At 42.0% G+C, this 19,000-nt stretch overlaps 2 protein-coding genes across 2 annotated transcripts in view; both read left to right on the top strand.

Moving 5' to 3' along the window:
* The window catches only part of fhod1 (formin homology 2 domain containing 1), a 66,827-nt gene extending 52,346 nt beyond the window's left edge, over positions 1-14,481 (top strand). The window contains exons 15-28 of the mRNA XM_079555020.1: positions 360-520; positions 1,475-1,531; positions 1,604-1,747; positions 2,938-3,134; positions 3,371-3,533; positions 5,198-5,703; positions 6,811-6,966; positions 7,041-7,223; positions 7,364-7,483; positions 8,509-8,670; positions 9,853-10,236; positions 10,476-10,647; positions 11,414-11,587; positions 13,768-14,481. Of these exons, the coding sequence (XP_079411146.1) occupies positions 360-520; positions 1,475-1,531; positions 1,604-1,747; positions 2,938-3,134; positions 3,371-3,533; positions 5,198-5,703; positions 6,811-6,966; positions 7,041-7,223; positions 7,364-7,483; positions 8,509-8,670; positions 9,853-10,236; positions 10,476-10,647; positions 11,414-11,587; positions 13,768-13,847 (2,659 nt within the window). The 3' untranslated portion in view covers positions 13,848-14,481. The remainder of the gene's footprint in view (positions 1-359; positions 521-1,474; positions 1,532-1,603; positions 1,748-2,937; positions 3,135-3,370; positions 3,534-5,197; positions 5,704-6,810; positions 6,967-7,040; positions 7,224-7,363; positions 7,484-8,508; positions 8,671-9,852; positions 10,237-10,475; positions 10,648-11,413; positions 11,588-13,767) is intronic.
* A 2,079-nt stretch (positions 14,482-16,560) lies between these two features.
* The window catches only part of LOC306962035 (sodium/hydrogen exchanger 5-like), a 52,482-nt gene continuing 50,042 nt past the window's right edge, over positions 16,561-19,000 (top strand). The window contains exon 1 of the mRNA XM_079555056.1: positions 16,561-16,992. Within this exon, the coding sequence (XP_079411182.1) occupies positions 16,704-16,992 (289 nt within the window). The 5' untranslated portion in view covers positions 16,561-16,703. The remainder of the gene's footprint in view (positions 16,993-19,000) is intronic.

Genomic DNA, 19,000 nt, shown 5'->3' with positions numbered 1-19,000 from the left:
AAGCGTGTTTGTGTGTGGTGTGTGCCATTTCAGCGAGTGTCCATTTGGTGGCGTGGTTTGAATCGACGGATACGTTTGTCGTACTGACGTGGGTTTTTGCAATGATCAAAGGGTCAAATCTGGGAATGGTGTGGTCTGATTTTTCAACCCAAATTCAATCCAGTTTTTCACATGCTGCCAGTAATCTCTACCTTTTTCTTTCTCATTATTATCCCTTGAAAGTTGAGACCAAAATTTGCATTCCCATTCGATTCGTATTTCAAGAGAGACTTCATCACTGGCAGCATGTGAATAAGCCGCCGCTGTCGGTAGAATATTTTTTTTAATCTTTATGTTTAATCCCGTCTTGTTCTTGACAGAGATAACTTTTTGAGAAACCTGGCGGCGACACAGTGGGAAAAGCGGAGGAAGAGCAAACTGCAGCGCTCTCGACGGTCCTCGGGTGATGACCTCGTCGCTCCGAGCCCACCGCCGACAGAGGAGACGGGCAGCGCGACGGACGAGGAGCAGAGTCCACAGAGTAAATAAGGCACACAGGCTACAAAAACGTTTAATAAAGTATAATAAAGGGCTCTTATAGTCTTAAAGTGACATTTTGAAGTTGGAGCATGACTGTGTTACAAGCAGGAAGTATCAAAGTCATTAAATTAACCTAAATTAAGGCCCTCAAATATTATAAAGGGAATTACAGCAATAATCTCAAACACATCTTTATCACTTTCTTACACTTTGTTGATTAGAAAATGCTATATTGATCTAAGAGAAGAAATTGAGTAGTTTCACTTTCTGATCCTCCAACCAGGCTACCATAAGCTCCTCCTACCTCTCTCCTCTTGCCCCCAATCGCTGTAGTGAAGTTATGGGGAGTGTTTTTACTTCACAATGACAGGATTGAGTTCAGAAATTAGATGGAGAGGTGAGGAAAGGAAAGCAGCCACTGGGGAAGATTGAAAGATTGCTCAAAGATGCGCTAGCGGCTCGAAACACAGCTCGAGGTAGGACTTTAATGAGAGAACAACACTGCAACATGATGAAAAGCTATAAAACAAAGTTGGTTTTGCATGATACCCCCGTTTTTGCTCTAAATCTTGAAACACAAGACACAAAGTACATTACTATTTTTGATGAAATTATCGGGAAATCAAATGTGCCCTGTTGTGTCCAATTGGCTTTTACTTTCCCTCATTTTTAGTTTCCCTTCCATCCTCTGTTGATTAGAATAAACTATGAATGCATCCATCTTTCGCAAGGCACAAAGTTCAGTGTATTATTTGTCAGCACAAATGAAATAACGTCAGATTGTTTACCCATAAAGGTGTCCAAACGTGCATACAATGATCAAAACTAGGTTGGCCGGGTTAAAGCACCTTGCAGGGTTGTAGATACAGAAACTACCAAATAATGATTTTTCTGCATGAACGAGTTAATCCAGCCTTCTTGCTAACAGAACCTGTATTTTCATCTCGTTGTGCAGGTCCAACTTGTAGAGCTCCAGATACAAATGGTCACACAGAGCCCCAAAATGACACAAGTGAGTGAATCCTTTGCCTTTTTGGATGCACCTACTGTATGTTTGACCTGACCCGTCTGTCTCTGTTTTCAGCATGTTCATACCAGAGACATTGCAGCGCTCTGTCCGATGATAAGAAGTTTCTCCTGGACGCGCTCTACTCCAAGTCCAGCCCTGGTCCTCTGAGCCCCACTGAGCCCAGCACTGAAGAGGGGCAGCTGCAGCAGACGGAGAGGGGTAGGGCTCTACTCGGAGTAAAAACTAACACAAAAGTCTGCAACGAGACGGACAGGAAGCTACTCACTTTGAATCCTTTAACTCCCACCTTAACCAAGCGCATTTTCTCCAGTTCTGCATTACCCAAGTCTAAAAGCTTCTGGACCGGAGAGCTTACAGCCTATAGGCCAGTGTAGCGCCTTTTTTGAAAGCTAAGACCGACAAAACTGAGCTCAACTTTTTTTGTCACATGGTCGTCACTGTTATGCCACACTATTGTTGCGCCGCTTTTGTTTTTTCTAACTGGCTTGTTTAAAGTGATTGTCTGTAAGATTGCAAAGTGAGGAGAGAGTGAGAGCAGTGTTAATTTCGTCGACTAAAATATTTAGTCTTAATTTTAGTCAAAGTGATATTTTTGACGACTAAAATTGGACTAAAACTAAATTAAAAGTTTTTCATGAGACTAAAACTATGACTAAAATGTCCAGATATTTTAGTCGACTAAAATAAGACTAAATAGAAATGAAAGGGAGAGACTAAAATCATCCAAACTTCTATTGACCGTCTGAAAGAGCCTCAGATCATGTAAATTCTCTGCCAAAGGATCAGCTCTGACATTTGTTCATGTGGAGCAGCTCCATGAAGCAGAGGAACAAGATTAAATATGATTATAATGAATATTATCAAAGCAAAGTCAACTAAATTCGTCTTAAATTTAGTCGACTAAAGCTAGACTAAAATTGAAGATATTTTTTTGACTAAAACTAGACTAAAATCGAATTACATTTTCGTCAAAAGACTAAGACTAAAACTAAATTCAAATATGTTAAGTTTGTCAAAATTAACACTGAGTGAGAGTGAAGTTTGAAAGTAACCAATCAAGTTCCTCCCCTCGCCTTCTGATTGGACCTGAAAGCCATTCCCAGTTTGCGAATCACTTTAACTTATAGGACAGAATGAATATATGCAAAGTGTGGCCCGACATCCCATTTGACTCGGGACTGTCCCAATATTGAGACCCATGTCCTGGTGAATTTCCATTGTTTTGTCCCACTTTTACTAATATGAGGGTTTATTGTGTGTGCTGCTTTTTGTATACTGGGTTCAATTAAAGGAGAAAAACATAATTTAATATTGGCTCATTTATAAAGGTGCCATTATAACATGCTGTTTACGGCGGATCAGTCCTTAAACTGCCCTCTCTGCCCCAGCACGTCGTCCTCTGGTGATGGTGGTGTCGGGAGGTGACCCGTCCAGCGTGGGGCGAGTGCTGGAGCGCTTCTCCAGCATCAGAAAGTCACAGGAGAACCCCATCCCCACCGAGAGCAGCGCCTCCCGCAGGGCAGAGCTGGAAGGACTGGAGGGGTCTGCTCAGGCTGCCCTGGCTCGACTGGCTGAGGAACAACAGGTACCTTTCTGCTTTAAAGTTTAGAAATGCTTTGAAATTACACTGCCTAAGCAAAAATGCCACCTCCTGGATTGTACTGAGCAAATAGGTAAGAGTCTGTTAGAGAAGATGTTTGTGTGAGACTATTGGGTGGCAACCTTTTTGGGGTAACACAGCGAAATGGAAACAAATGTCTAGCTTCCCACTGTCTTTATACACCAAGTGAGTATACGTTCTTCTGTCTCTCCCTCCCTCAGAACCGCAGTCTCCGGCCACAGCCCAGCATAGACCTGGACTCTCAGTTCAAGCGTCTGGATGCAGCTCAGCTGATGCCCCTGGGCCCCGGCGGATCCACAGAGGCCTGGGACCAGCTCCAGCCCAGCGCCTCCTCTCTCCGGATCAAAGACCTCGACTTCTCAGGTCCCACCACTCACAGTCCACTTTAGCAAACAAACCACCAGCATGCTTTGACATAACTGACTATGTAAAAGTGATAATCATGTAACTTTTAACTGCGTGATGATATAACATTTGACTGTTAGACACAGCAACTTATTTTAGGAACAATTGTTATTTATGTTTCGCTGTTTTTTTTGTGTTTTTTTTATTTTATTTTTTTAATCTGTTTTACCCCAGTATTTGGCATGTTTTGACAGTTCATGCTGGTCGATATCGATCTGTTATCGAACCAATGCTCTTCTTGTATTATAATTTTAATATAATACATGTCATTGCATAATGTACAGTATATATTAATAATATATTTTATATAATAGTCTATTGTGTGCAAAACTTCAAATCATGTCGCTGCCCAAGAAGTGACTTCCTGTTGCGATCCAGCACGCCAAATTAAAAGCTTGTCTCATTGATTAGTTCAGTACTTGTAATATTACAAAAATATAATTAAATACACACATTTTAGGTGTTTTGTCTGTTAATATTTAGGCAGAAAGAAAGTTGAACTAATGAATAAGATGGTGCTTTTATTTTGGTGTGCTCGATCAAAACAGGAAGTCACTTCTTGGGCAGCGTTGTTATGGTTTAACAATGTGCAAAGTCAGTTGCAAGCCTTTATATAAATATCCAAGAGGTTTTGGATTTAGCTTTGAGTTTTAAATTAGAGTGTAATGTTGGGTAATATAAAGGCTAAAATGGGCATTTTACATCAAAACAATAACAGTTTTATAATTGCAGCATTTTAAGCCCCTTTACAAAACAACAGAAAAGCAGTAGATATTATTGTTTCAGCTTTATCTGCTTCTTGAAGCCGCTCAGGTCTATAACGTTATGTTTTTAAAGACATAAACACTTGTCGGACCACATGGTTAATTATTATGCATAAACAGACGTGCACACCTGCGAGAGCGCTCTCATCTCTGTTGTTGGATTCAAGTCTTTAGGCCTCCTCAGTAAAAGCTAAATGTCAGCGAGGAAAAGATAACGAGGAACTTTTCTCTGCCATTATTGTGCCTTTTGTGGCTGCTGAGTGTTGTGGCTGTGGTCCTCAAAGATTCATGGCCGCCTTTTGGGGCCCCGCTCATTTAATCCGATCCAATCTGAGATCTAAATGCCTGGATCGGCTACCGATACGGAATATCGGAACGGGAGAGGGAGGACAATTGAATAGTAAAATGCAATACTGCAAATTTCCTAAATTATAAATTCCTTTTCTCTTCTCTTCAATCACTTTGTCAACACATACGGCGCAATACAAAATCTACAAGCATTCATTCGTTCACACACAGCCTCAGTGCTATTTACATAGTCAGTCTTCATGGCGCTTTCACAGTCAGTCCAGCTCATGGTGTCTTTGCACAGGTTCAATCAAAGTATTTTGTCCATGATTTCATTATTTTTTTACTTTTTTAAGGAGGTTAGTTTTGAATTTGTATTGTTTATGTTTGGAAGTTTGTGTGATACGAGATTGTTTTTCAATGTAGATTATTTTATGGTTAAAACATTTCATGCATTTTCAAATTCAAACATATTTGAGCCAAATCATCTTTCATATTTACTTTTATTGTGCAAAGTCTTACATACATGTAATTATTTTTCTAAATCATAATTATTATTGTCACCCTCAGACCTGCTCGACGAGGAGGACATCGACGTTTTGGATATGGACACTTTTGACTCTTCTCCCGCCTTTAATGTATCAGGCATCCCTCCTCCACCACCACCTCCCCCAGGCGCCGGTCCTCCTCCACCACCACCTCCCCCAGGCGCCGGTCCCCCTCCACCCCCGCCTCCCCCTCCTCCACCCCCAGGGTTACCCTCAGCGGGTCCACCCCCTCCTCCTCCTCCTCCTCCTCCACCGCCACTACCGGGGACAGCTGCTCCGCCGCCACCGCCACCTCCTCCCCCGCCGTTTCTCAACGCCGTCAACGCGGCAGCGCTCGGAGGCGCGCCCAAGAAGAAGAAGAAGACGGTGAAGCTGTTTTGGCGTGAGCTGAAACATGCCGACGGGGGGGATCAGAAATGCCGGTTCGGGCGTGGGACGGTCTGGGCGTCGCTGGATGAGGTCACCGTGGACACCTCCAAACTGGAGCATCTGTTCGAGTCTAAAGCCAAAGAGCTGCCGATGGCCAAGGTAACGGGACAACCCTATAGAAACTTTATAAAGCACTTGCCACCATTTAGTATCATCTGTCAGTGCGGTTCTTTGACAGATTAACTGCGTAAGTAAGTGCTTTATTTGTCATTGTACAATTCCTTATTTCTGAAATGCGTGTTAGATTTAACAAGTTCACCTCGTCACCACCTGCTGCTGCTAAACAAACAAAAGCTGGGTCCTTTTATGGCCTGTAAAAAGTCCACTGAGCTTCACAAAAACACAGCAAAGATTTGCAAAAGTATCCAGTAACACAATGTGGAACACAGAAGCCACAAATGCAGTTTGCAGAAAAAGGAAAAAAAAAACGCTGCTGTACCAAGAGAAAAAGAAGTTGCTGCTTGTTTATGTGTCGCCATTATCCATAGTTTTGGATATTTCATTTTTACATTTCACAAGTTACAAAACTTGGTCTGGAGCAGGCGTTTCATACATTTTTGCCGCAACAGGTGCATAGGGAATGCCATGCGTAATGCTCTATATCTCGTCTAGTTGCCGAAACATTGCTTGGATTGGATGCTAGATTGACGTAGAATATTATTTTTCGAGTTATACAGGTTACAAAACTGATTTACTGATATCCAGAGTGTATTAAGTCTCGAGCTGGAGGTCCAGAAATGGTCAAAAATGTCTAATTTGCCAGTTTCCATCATTCCTCTGTTTGATGAAATGTTTGTAAAATTTAAGAAATAAAATATGCACATATTTGTTGCTATTTCGCCATTAAAATATAGTATTTGGGCATGAAAGCATTAAAAATTGACTCGCTGCTGCCTGTAGAAAGCATGTTTGAGATAACGATGTCTTCTTGTCATCAATTTCTTCTTCAAATTGCGAATAATGATCCTTCACTCCTTAATTGGCGTCCTCCAATTCCACTGGGTCAGAGTTAGCTAATCCAGAGACTCAGATTTACTTGACGGGTTAACCCATGTTTAACTGAAACACCCAAAGGAAACTGGCCCTGACATGTGAGTGGAGAACATGCAAAATCCACATAGAGAATTGAACACAGGAAACGCTTGTTGCTGTGAGGAGAGGCCGAGTATTTTATGTTTAGTTTTAATTTCTCGTTTGATTGTACAGAAAGGACCTGAGCTGAAAAAGTCCGAGATCGTGGTGTTGGACCCGAAGAGGAGTAATGCCATAAACATCGGGATGACTGTGCTGCCCCCCATCCACGTCATTAAAAACGCCATACTCAGCTTCGACGACTACGCAATCTCCAAGGAAGGCATCGAGGTATGGCCGGTGTTACGGTTTACAGACAACAGCAGTGCATTTCCGCTCACTTACGTTCTCCTGTCTCTGAGCAGAAGATCCTGACCATGGTGCCCACGGAGGAGGAGAAGCAGCGGATCCAGGAGGCGCAGCTGGCGAGTCCGGGAGTTCCTCTGGGCTCGGCTGAGCAGTTCCTCCTCAGCCTGGCCTCCATCAGCGCCCTCACCCCCCGGCTCCAGCTCTGGGCTTTCAAACTCAACTACGAGGCGCACGAGAAGGTAAGAGGGGTTTTTGTTTGTGATGACCACGCCGTAGATCAAGCGCTGTAGTTAGGCGAGGGGTGTGTGAGTGAGTGGTTTTCTAGAACTTGCATTTAAAGGCATTACGCTTTATTATTTAATGTGTGTTTTCTCTGCAGGAGATTGCAGAGCCGCTGTTCGACCTGAAGCTGGGGATGGAGCAGCTCGCCTCCAATCAGACGTTCAAAAGAATCCTAGCAACTCTCCTTGCCATTGGAAACTTCCTAAACAGCTCCAACGTGAGGAAATGAAATGTTTTTTGTACTTTGTCTACTGTGGCAGCAGAGGGCAGCAGGCACCAGATCTAAGCTGCATCTGAATGAGGATTTCAAGGCCAGAAAGTATGAAAAGCAGGGTAATAATGAAGGGTTTAAACTTTTTTTATGCGAAAAGCAACCTTGATATTAGTGTGTTATTTACCTCTTTGTGACCCAGTGACTGTGTGGATGGCTAATGCGCCTTTACTTTCCATCCTGGTGGCCTCTACAACACTCCAAGATCAATTGTTTTGGTTGAGGGGGTCCGTCAGCAGTGAAAACCTTCCAGAAAAATGATTGATCCTGGAGCACCATAAAGGCCACAGTGATGGAAAGTAAAGACGCTAATCTAACCACACACACAACCAGTGGGTCACTCAAATATGCACAAATAAAACCTTTTTTTTGCAGTTCCATAATGCACCTTTTAAATGTTATTTAAAAGCATTGAAGGTGCAACATGCAACTTTTTATGTTGTGTGTATTTTACCTTGTAGTGCAGCGGCTGTATGATTGCTCTCCATCCCAGTGGTCTCTAGGACGCTCCAGGAGCCTTGTAGAGACCACTGTGACAGAAAGTAAAGGCGCCGTTTTGACCACTCATGGATCAAATACACACAAATATTGTTTTTTCGCATTAAAAAGTAGCGTAATGGACCTTTTAAATTGGCATTTTACAAGCATGTTACTGTATAAATTGCCCAAAATTCCAAAAAATATAATCTAAAATACATCTGCAGTCTTACCTGAATGTTTGCAATATGTAAGGTGTCAAATATGGTGCAGCAGTTAGCATTCTTGTCTTAAAGCAGTTTCAATTGAGGCACTGATTGAAACGGCAAAGGACAAATCCCCCCACAGGGACATTGGGGCAATTGCAGCGCTCAGATTGTGTCTAGAAAACTTCCTCTTGTGTTTTGACCTGACACTTTCCCCTGATAAAGCGTAGACCGCACTGTTTTCCCGCACACAGTTTTAATCCGATGAATCTGCCGCTGTGTTTTTAGGCCAAAGGGTTCGAGCTGAGTTACCTGGAGAAGGTGGTGGAGGTGAAGGACACGGTGCAGCGTCAGTCTCTGCTGCATCACACGTGTAACCTGGTCCTGGAGAAGTACCCCCAGTCCACTGACCTGTACTCGGAGATCCCCGCCATCACGCGCTCCGCCAAAGTAAATACACTCAAGTTGAAGTTTGAAGTAGCAGGAACTTTTAGCATTTGTTTAAAAGAAGTGAAAGATGTTGACTCTGAAAGCGCCTTTAGTTGCTGTTTTACAAAGCGGCTTCGTTCACAGAGATGCAGGGTTTGATGCCTGTGTCACTGGACGTCAGAAAGAGGCCACTCGTTGCTTCATCTCTGTCCATTTGCCATGGGGCTCATGTGGCTTTCTTCGTTGTTAACCACCACAGAGTGTACATTTTGGATAACAAATCATGACTCAGCCGGTCACAAAAACAAAACTTGAATTTGGATATACTGAGGCAGGTAAAACCGAATCTAACTGTATTGTTCACGACCATTGTATGTACTTGGAATTAGTTCTGATTCAAAAGTGAAGTGAAACTGAGTAGATTATTAATTAATTTCAAAGTAAAGTTAGTTCTGATTAGGTTTCCAGTAAAAGGTTTGATTTTGAGAATATTTATATTACTTTATAGTCGGGCTGAAGGATATATCGTTATCGTATTGATATCGAGATGTGAACAATAAAACTGCTTATTTTGTTTTGTTTTTTTCTTCTGAAAAATGCTTATAGTTGTATCGTATCGATATCGAGATATCTGGCATATATATCGAGATGTGAAATTGTGTCCATATCGTTCAGCCCTGCTTTATAATTATAGTCTTGATTGGCAAGACCCTTGAGGTAGGGGTCACTCAGGGTATGTGAAGCAAAAAGGGTTGGGAACCACTGCTCCGCAGTCTGTCGATCAAAATCTCTTGGAGTCACCCCTGGCCACCAGGGGGTGGTATTGCAGGAATGTCAGCTCATGGCCATGAGGACCAAAGAGTTCCTCGCTATACTATTTTACTCCCTTTCTGGTATTGTGATCTTTCCTTCACTGTTGCCAACCAGTTTGTATATCTGTGAAGGGAATTGGAAGTCTCTCTGTGTCTTCCTGTGTTGTGTGATTTATAATGTGAAAATGTCTTTTTTCAACTATTGTGCATAGATTTGCCACTTCACAAATGTCTAAAACCGACTATTAACTTAAAGGCATTGACCAATGAAACTAAGAAATTGTTAGGACAAGATTAGCGTACTGTTATATGCACAAAATAACCTCTTCAGAGAAAACCAAGTCCTTTCAGATTCTCCTTTTCCCTTGATAACTACATTGTCCTGTTTTAGGTGGACTTCGAGCTGCTCTCTGAAAACCTGTCGCAGCTGGAGAGACGCTGCAAAGCGTCCTGGGACCACCTGAAGGTGGTGGCCAAACACGAGACGAAGGCCTCGCTGAAGACCAAGCTGACGGAGTTCCTCAAGGATTGCACTCAGCGGATCATCATCCTGAAGGTGGTGCACCGGAGGATCATCAACCGCTTCCACTCGTTCCTGCTGTTCCTGGGGCAGCCGTCCTGCACCGCGGGGGCCATAAAAGTCACCAACTTCTGTCGGATCGTCAGCGAGTTCGCCCTGGAGTACAGAACCACACAGGACAGGGCGCTGACGCTCAAGAGGAAGAAGGCGGCGCACAGAGAGAGGACGAAGACCAGGGGGAAGATGATCACTGAGGTAACCACGGCACCTTTCTCGTATCGACAGACCTCCATTTTCAATGTTATTATTTCATACAGTTTTTAAAAAACAGGTAAATATAGCTTTAGATTTATAGAATTCTTGCATCCCTTCTTTCCATGGCCTGTTGATGCATTGTCCTATTAAAAAAATAAAAATATAAATTTTTAAAATAGTATAGTATGAGATAAGGAAAAAGAAAAATATTATAACAGATAAATGTTGATAAATTCCAGACGGAGAAGTTTTCGGGGGCGGTGCCTCAGGACAGCCCCTCGCCGGTCTCCATGGCGGCAGAAGAGGAGGCGGGGCAGGAGGAGCACGAGAACATGAAGAACCTCCTGATCAGCGGCGGCTCGGACAGTCTCACCGTGGGACAGGGGCTGCGCCGGTCCCGGGCCATACGCAGTAAGACGTGTTTCATACGATACAGATGCTTCACTTTTCAGGGTTGACAGACGGGGCATCAGCCGGTAGAGCGGGACGTCCTGTAACTAGAAGGGTGGAAGTTCGATCCCAGCTCAGTTTTATAATAGGGTTTTGTTCAAGCAGAAACCGCATTAAATAAGACTGAAATTAGCAATGAATTAAAGTTTCTTGGAAAATAATGATATTGCAACAAAAATGACTCTACAAGTTTGTCAAAAAAAAAAAAAAGTGGTACAAAACACATGTACATTTTTTTCCGATTACCGGTACTTCAACGATACTTGGTTTTTGATACTGACACCTGAACAATGCTTTTTCCCATACCTACTGTATACTAAAATAGATCACTAATGTTTGGAATATCTGCAAATTCACAATATCAGGTTAATCTCCAATTTCAAGAAATGGAGAAATAGTGGCAAAATTAAGGGGAAAAACAATGGCAAAAATTAGGAAAAAAAAATGGGGCAAATATAAGAAAAAAATGTGTAAAAATTGGGGGTGGGAAACTGAAAAAAATATCCTAAACTACCATACTTGCAGCATAAGACATGAGATATATGTATAATGTAACCCAACTTGCTTCGGTTAAAAAGCAAAGTTTTACTAAAAGAGTTAATAAATGTACAGATGATGAGCCCAATAATGTATCATTTACTTGTATCATAAGTCGATATAGTAATTATCAGGACAGAGCCGTTATGGTTCTGTATTCTTCATCTACACTCTGGTTGTCTCTCCTCAGGTCACGGCAGAGTGAGCCCGTCTCAGATGTTTGCTTCTAAAGAGGACGCCGGCGCTCAGGACGACGCCACAGACGAGATCATGGACCGTTTGGTGAAGTCCGTTACCCAGAACCCCTCAGACCGACACTCCAGCCCCAAATCTCGCAAACGCTCTCGGGTCAACAGGAAATCACGTGAGTGCTGCCATGAGGAAATAGCAACCAGATAATCATCATAAGAAATGAATCATTACTCACTATAAATGAAAGCGAATTTAAATGTGTCTCTAGAGCAGGTTTGTGCCTGGATTAAACACGGACCAATCGATGACTAAACGGTATCTTCGTCAAAGTTAAACTATGAATCAACATGGACTAAACTGGGACTGAACATAAACAAACCATGACTAAAACGTCTCCTGTCGCCAAAGCAATTTTCCTGCCAATTTTGTTTCTGTGCTAAAAGAAAACTCGGTAAAGTGAGCGAAAAGTAAAGATCCATTCACAAAGTCAGTTTAACTTATTTCGTGGAAGGTCATAGCGTTAAACTTTTATTTTTAGCCACAACATTCGTCTATGTCCAAAACAGCGGAGGTATCTCTCCACTGCTTCGTATCAGTGTTTGGGGTTTGACAGAAAAGTCCCGTTTCTGTCGGATTAACGTCGCAGAGGGACACTTCGCCTGCTGAGGTTTAGAGGGCACAGTCAAGCATTCGTTTTAGGGCACAACATCTGATTCATTCACTTTTTCCTATACTAAATCTGTCGTTGTTGGGGTTTTTTTAAGAATAGAGGCAAAATAAGATATTAGCCACAGACCAAAACATCTGTAATCTGTTTAAAGTGCACAAGGGTCTCCAACAGGCGGCCCGCGGGCCAAATCTGGCCCGCAGAATGATTCAATCTGGCCCCTGACTTGTAGAGGACAAATTCCTTAGTATGTCAAACAAAAGTCTCTAGCTCATTCCTGTGCGGTGTTATACATTTTTAAAGAAATAATCAACATGCTCACTACAGACACTAGAGGGCAGCTTAAAGAAAGAAAATTGCCATCCTGGAATCGCCCAAATGTGGTCATGTTTGAAAACAGTTAAGGGGGAAAACAATTTGGAGAAAAATCTAAACCTTCTCTTATTATTCAAAAACTTAACAAATGCTGAAATATGAATATAGTTTTCTACTAAATAAAGATACAAACACATGGAGAGGAGCAAGGTGGTTCAACAGCCCATAAATACATGAATAACGGAGAATGCTATCTTCATTCTTCATGTTAGCATCGGGCTAATGCTAACGGTTAGCTAGCGCTGGCTACAACGGGCGTTTTTTCACTTCTACTGAACAATCTGCTGTGAGTTCATGTCCATATGGGCCCGATTTACACTTGACTTTATTTCTGTGTGATAAATAAGTTCATATTACACCAGAAAATGGCTGAAAAGAGTGCAAAATTCTCTTAAGATTCTATTTTCCCCCTCGGCGAAGCCATGCCCCCTTCTATTACATAGCGAGATGCTGTCTGTCAAGGCCGTGGGAACCCAGGGTGCTGAGGGTGCTGCAGCACCCCCTGGTGGATAGTTTGTGAACTGCAGGCAATATTAACCCCTTAACTCCCACCTGAACCGAGCACATTTTCTCCAGCTTTACCCCCAGTCCAAAAGCTTCTGGAAAAAAAAGGTGTGAAAATAGCAACAAAACTGAGACGAAAACAAGGGTGAAAATGTGGGGAACTGCACAAAGTGAGAAAACATTGACGAAAAAGTGACAAAAAATGTACAAAAAATGACAAAAATGGACAAAAATTTGACAAAAAAGTGAGAAAAATTTGACGAAAAATTGAGGAAAAAATTGACGAAAAAGTGAGAAGAATTTGACAAGAAAATGCGAATAATTTGACGAAAAAGTGACAAAAAAGTCAAGAAAATTTTACAAAAATGAGATGACTGCCCAATAAAAAAAGTGACGGGAAAAAATCTGATGTGAGGAAAAAGATCAATCGATTTGTAGGTCTTTCAAATGAGGCGTTTCACTGGCCTACAGGATTTGGGTAAAGCTGAACTGGAGAAAATGCTCTCGGTTCAGGCGGGAGTTAAGAGGTTAATAAATAGGATTTATGCACAGAAAAAGTATTTTGGGGGTAAATTTTGTCCCTCAGCACCCCCTAACTAAAATATCTTCCCACGGCTCTGCTGTCTGTATCTATGGCGCTGACTGTCCTGCGTTTCCATGGAGATCAGCTGCGACAAGTCAGTTTTAGGATGGCGACTTCGATTTGTTTGATTTTTTCCCCCGACAAATATTCATTGTAAATACTCCTGTGTAACCACTTCCTCAACGTTTATCTTTATAAATGTGTAATTCTTTGTGTGTTGCAGTGAGACGGACGTTAAAGAGCGGCCTCGGCGTGGACGTGGTTCAAGCCTTAGGCCTCCAGAAGTCGCCGGACAATATTTGAGCGAAAACATTTTCATTTTGCATTTACCGTTCATCGGATCATCGGACGGACCGTAGAGCGATCGACGCAGGAAGTCCTTATGAAACCCGCTTTTCCCAAAGACTCCATGCACTTTGCACAGATGTTCGGTCACACAGATGTTGACCACTGCGTTCACGTGGCACATCGTACAATTCACCTGTGGCCTCTCTAGGTTTAGCCAAATTATTTAAAGATTGTTTGTTCTGTTAACTTATTGTACATTTTTTGAAGTTTTGGAGTGGTTTAAATATGAGTGTAATGAACAAAATATCATTCGCAATAACACTTGTAGGAAAGATGTCCGCCTAGATATCGGTAGCTTTTATGTAAGGATGCAAAGAAAACCAAAAAGACTTCAAGGCCATATTTGGTTCGCAGCCCACCTGTAAAAACCAATGATGTAACAGTTTTATGTTACAATATTTTACGACTATATTACGGGGATCCAGTTTTTAAATGGAGAGCACAGTTTTGGAGGGTTCACATAAGAAAGACATGTATACAGAGTTTCATTGCACTTTGACTTGATTTGAGTTAGTTGATGGTTAAGAAAATCACTTTCAGAGGTTTCAAGGCACATGGAAGTCCCGAATTTTAACGTTGAAATGTTTAATATGAATTTTATGGACAATATAGAAATGTTCTTGATAAGTAATAAAGTTTTTTAATGAAATATATCTTGATGAGTGTTTGAAGTTTGCACCATTGCTGAAAATATTAGTGTAATGTTGTTTGTTTGTAATGTCTTTCTAATGACCAGCACTAGGTGGCAATCTTTGTCAAGAACGCATTGCAATAGGGTTGGGCTTTCTAATTTTCAAGCAACATTTATTTTTAGTATCATCTTGGTTATTTATTAGTGACCAAAAAGGTTTGTCCTAATTTGCGTCTTGTTTTGTAAATGTCAAAAGACTAGAGCTCAGAGTAGAGCTGCTGTTCCACTTTTGGAATCTCAGTGAACACATACACTGCACGTCTCAGTCGAGGAATGGACGTGTCTTGCCATTTCTTCCAGGTGATTGGAGCCACACCTGTCCTGGGGCAGCTGTGCAGAGTACTGCACAAAATATACCAATTCTTTTACATTTTTGTGATGTGCAATATTTATTTATTGGACATGGCCGTATTTTCATGTATTCATTTTTTATTGTGTTTATATTAGAGGCTCTTAGGGGATCATTTAAACAGCAATTGCAGGCTGGAAAATAACCTATATCTTTAAGTGGGCATGTTGAGCCGAAATGATCATTTGAAATGGCCTGTGTTACAGTATTAAGGCCCCAAATCTGAAGTGTAAACAAGCGAATGCTGCGACTCTGCTCATCCAATAAAAACAGCTTACACTTGTGTTGCGCTTTTTAAGCCTGTTAGCAAGTTTCTCAAAGCGCCACAGCAGCTCATTCACTCTGTGGCGGTAATAAGATTCTATTGTGACCACATCCGCCTGTTGGGGTAGACTGACGGAAGTGAGGATGCCGACCGCTCAGTGCTCACACTCTCATTCATCCTGGTCTATGTTGTACATGTTTTTTGTGGTGGGGAAACCAGAGTACCCGCAAGAAACCTATGCAGACACAGAGTGAACATGCAAACACTGCACAGAAAGGCCCCGTCCGGCCAGGGATCGACCCCAGGACCCAGGGGCGGACTGGGACTGAAAAACAGCCCTGGACTCTGACCAGCCTGGCCCAAATAAGTGTAATTGTGACACTTCCACAAATACATATTTTAACCTCTTACCCCCCGCCTTAACATTAACCAATTCCTTTTTCCCAGTTCGGCTTTTTATTATTATTTTTTTGATCGGCATCATCAGCAAAAAGAACGGGAAAGGTGGTCGTAGAAACAGAAGCAAAATCATTAATATAAATAATAAATAATAATGGTCCCAAAATTGAACCTTGTGGCGCACCATACTCCACGGAAATCCTTTTAGATTCATGTTTTTTTTATACTGGGCTTTACCCAAATCTAAAAGCTTCTCGACTGGAGATCAACAATGCAACGCCTCATTTGAAAGCTAAGACCTACAAAAGTGATGGAAACTTTTTGTCGCGTCGCCACATTTTTGTCATATTTTTATTATTTTTTTCTATCATTTTTGTTGTGTTTTTCTCATGTTTTTGTTGACTTTTCATCCTCTTTTTCTCGCTATTTTGATGCTTTTCTTTTTAGCTTTTAGATTTGGGTAAAGCTCGGTTGAGGCGGGACCGGTGGCCCTAGAGCCAGTGGCCCTTCTGTGCTCTTCCATAATGGACATATGGCCAGTCCGCCCCTGCCAGGACCTTCTAGCTGTAAAGCATAAACACTAACCACTGCACCACCTTCGACTTTTGCACCTGCTGCTCGTTTTGCACATATTAAATGTTCCTCTCAATGTTTTTGTCAACTGTTTTTATTATCAGTGGTTGATTTTTGACTGGACCAGGACTGACTTCACAAAAAATAACATGGTAGCTTTAAATGGCTTATATCATTTGTATGGACGTCCCCTGCGTGCATTTGTAAACTCTCCTCATTGACGCTATTGATTTGTCACATGTGGTGCGGCAACATCCTGTCGACGTGACACTTGTTGATTGAAGATTTGAAGTCCAAGTTGCTTGTTTACGCACGCACAACACGCCTCTTTAAATGAGCGGACAAACCACGTGTCCAGGTCGTGTCCCTCCTCCTCTCCCCCCTCCTCCTCGTCTCCCGCCGGCTCCGCTGCTCGTCTCCCCCTCCGTGCGTGCGTCTGGCGCGGTCCTTCCTCCAGTCAATGAGGCGAGAGAGCGGCTCGTATATATGTTCCAAAGCGGGGCCATGGCAGTGCGCTCCAGCCCCCTGTGAGTCATGCCGAGACCCAGGCTGCTGCCGCTAGCGCTCAGTGCCGCCGTGTTTCTGGTCCTCTTCCTCCCGCCGCCCGCCGCCAGTGATGGGACACAGGGGCCGGTGGCGCTGGCTCACTCGGCCGCGGAGGAGGCGGCGGCGCCCGGGGTCGGAGCAGAGGACGTGGAGGACCAGCATCAGCACCACCAGCAGCACGGCGGAGGGTACAAGGTGGTTCAGTGGGAGTGGAGCTACGTGCAGACGCCGTACATCATCGCCATCTGGCTCCTGGTGGCGAGCGTGGCCAAGATCCGTGAGTGCGACCGATTAGACTAGATCAGACTGGCCCTTTACCTGTGTGGGAAAAGTTCAGTACAGCGTGACGCAGAGCCAACATAAAGTTCAGCCTATATGCTGCTTTGAGGTGGCTAATAATCCACGTCTGAATCTCCTATTAAGGTGTTCTTAATTTTGACACATATTAGTCTTTTGACTAAAATGTAATTTAATTTTAGTCAAGATTTAGTCAAAAAAAAAAAAATTCAATTTTAGTCTAGCTTTAGTCGACTAAAATTGCATGTCAATTTAGTCGACTAAAATGAAGACTCATTTAGTCGACTTATATTTATAATATTCATTATAATCATCTTTAATTGTGGTCCTCGACTTCATGGAGCTGCTCCACATGAACAAAACTCAGAGCTGATCCTTTGGCAGAGAATTTACATGATCTGAGGCTCTTTCAGACGGTCAATAGAAGTTTGGATGATTTTAGTCTCTCCCTTTCATTTTTATTTAGTCTTATTATAGTCGACTAAAACATCTGGACATTTTAGTCAGTTTTAGTCTCATGAGAAAGTTTTAATTTAGTTTTTGTCCAATTTTAGTCGTCAAAAATATCCCTTTGACTAAAATGAAAACTAAATATTTTAGTCGACGACATTAACACTGCTCTTGAGACACAAACCTAAGTCACTAAATGTTGGCTGTTTATAGTAAATTGGCTCTGTCCACATTACCTTGTCTTTTTAACAGAGTGACAGTTCAAAGGGAAAGTCATATATTTCTGAATTGAAGACCTCAAAGTGCACATGACACGTTTGAATGCTTTTGAAAATATGACTTATTTAGAAGGATTAGCAAAGCAGCAATTTTAAGAAAAGTTATATTTATTCGATTTTTTTCAAGCTGCTGACAGGAAGTGACACAAATAAATCTAAAGTTTGACTCATTTCCCATTGACATAACATGGTTGGCTGTAAAGTGACATGTGCAAGAACCCCTTTGCAGAAACGCATGCAATAATCCCTGTATTTACGTCACTAATCTGTTTACTTTATTATTTAGTGTTTATACTGAGTGTAACAAGTAAATGTCTCCATTGTGAGATCAATAAAGGCTCGTCTTATCTTACCGTGGCACGGCAACAGATTAAAATTGTTTGCCTTCATCCATGTCACTTCCTGTCAGTGTCCAATAAGGAAGTGAAATTATAAACATCACAAAAATGGCCAAGCTAAAGAAAGGGTGCAATCTTTATCAAAATCTTAAATATATATTATTGGGTTAACTATGTTTTAGCAAAGATTGTGTCTAATGTGTCATACGCACTTTAAAGGTACATTATCCAACTTTTTATGTGGAAAAAAAAAAGTTGCTATTCCGGCGTCTTTGACCTTTCGGTGACCCAGCAGCTGTATGGGTGGTTAACCTTCACTTTCCAAGATCAACTTCATTTCAGGTTTTTTAGGGTTGGTAGTATAGGTTTTCTAGATCGAATGTATACGTAACCATGGAGACGGGCCCATCAGCAGTGAAAGCTTTCCCGGAGTGTCCTAGAAGTCGTCGGGATGGAAAGTGAACGCACACTAATATTAGACAAACTTTTTTTTCCACATAAAAAGTTGCATAATGCCCCTTTAAGGCTTTAAGTTTTGAATATCTTACTGCATTGTGATGTAGCCACTTGTTGCTTTGTTAATGTAGACCATACCTTTCAACTGCTAATAACATATTCTTTGCTACATTATGTCCAAGTTATAGCAAAATGGGGAGATTCGCCACTTCAGCATAGATATGGTGTAGCTTATAATAGCAGTGTATTGTGAAGTCCATTTGTCTTCTGCATTTTGGGGCAAACTAGGCTGAACACATGTCCCAGTTTCACCGAGACAGTCCCAGTTTTGAGTCCTTTGTCCCATGTCCCAGTAGATTTATCCAAAACCATTGTCCCAGTTTTTGTTAATAATCCCCAAAATAACACACTTTACTTGAAACATGATGATTTAAGCCCATGCGAATATCAATTACCATTTATAAAT

Source organism: Gobius niger (genome assembly GCF_951799975.1).
Source record: "Gobius niger genome assembly, chromosome: 4".
NCBI lineage: Eukaryota > Metazoa > Chordata > Actinopteri > Gobiiformes > Gobiidae > Gobius > Gobius niger.
Note: the sequence above shows the minus strand (reverse complement) of the source record. Positions and strands in the feature narration are given on the sequence as shown.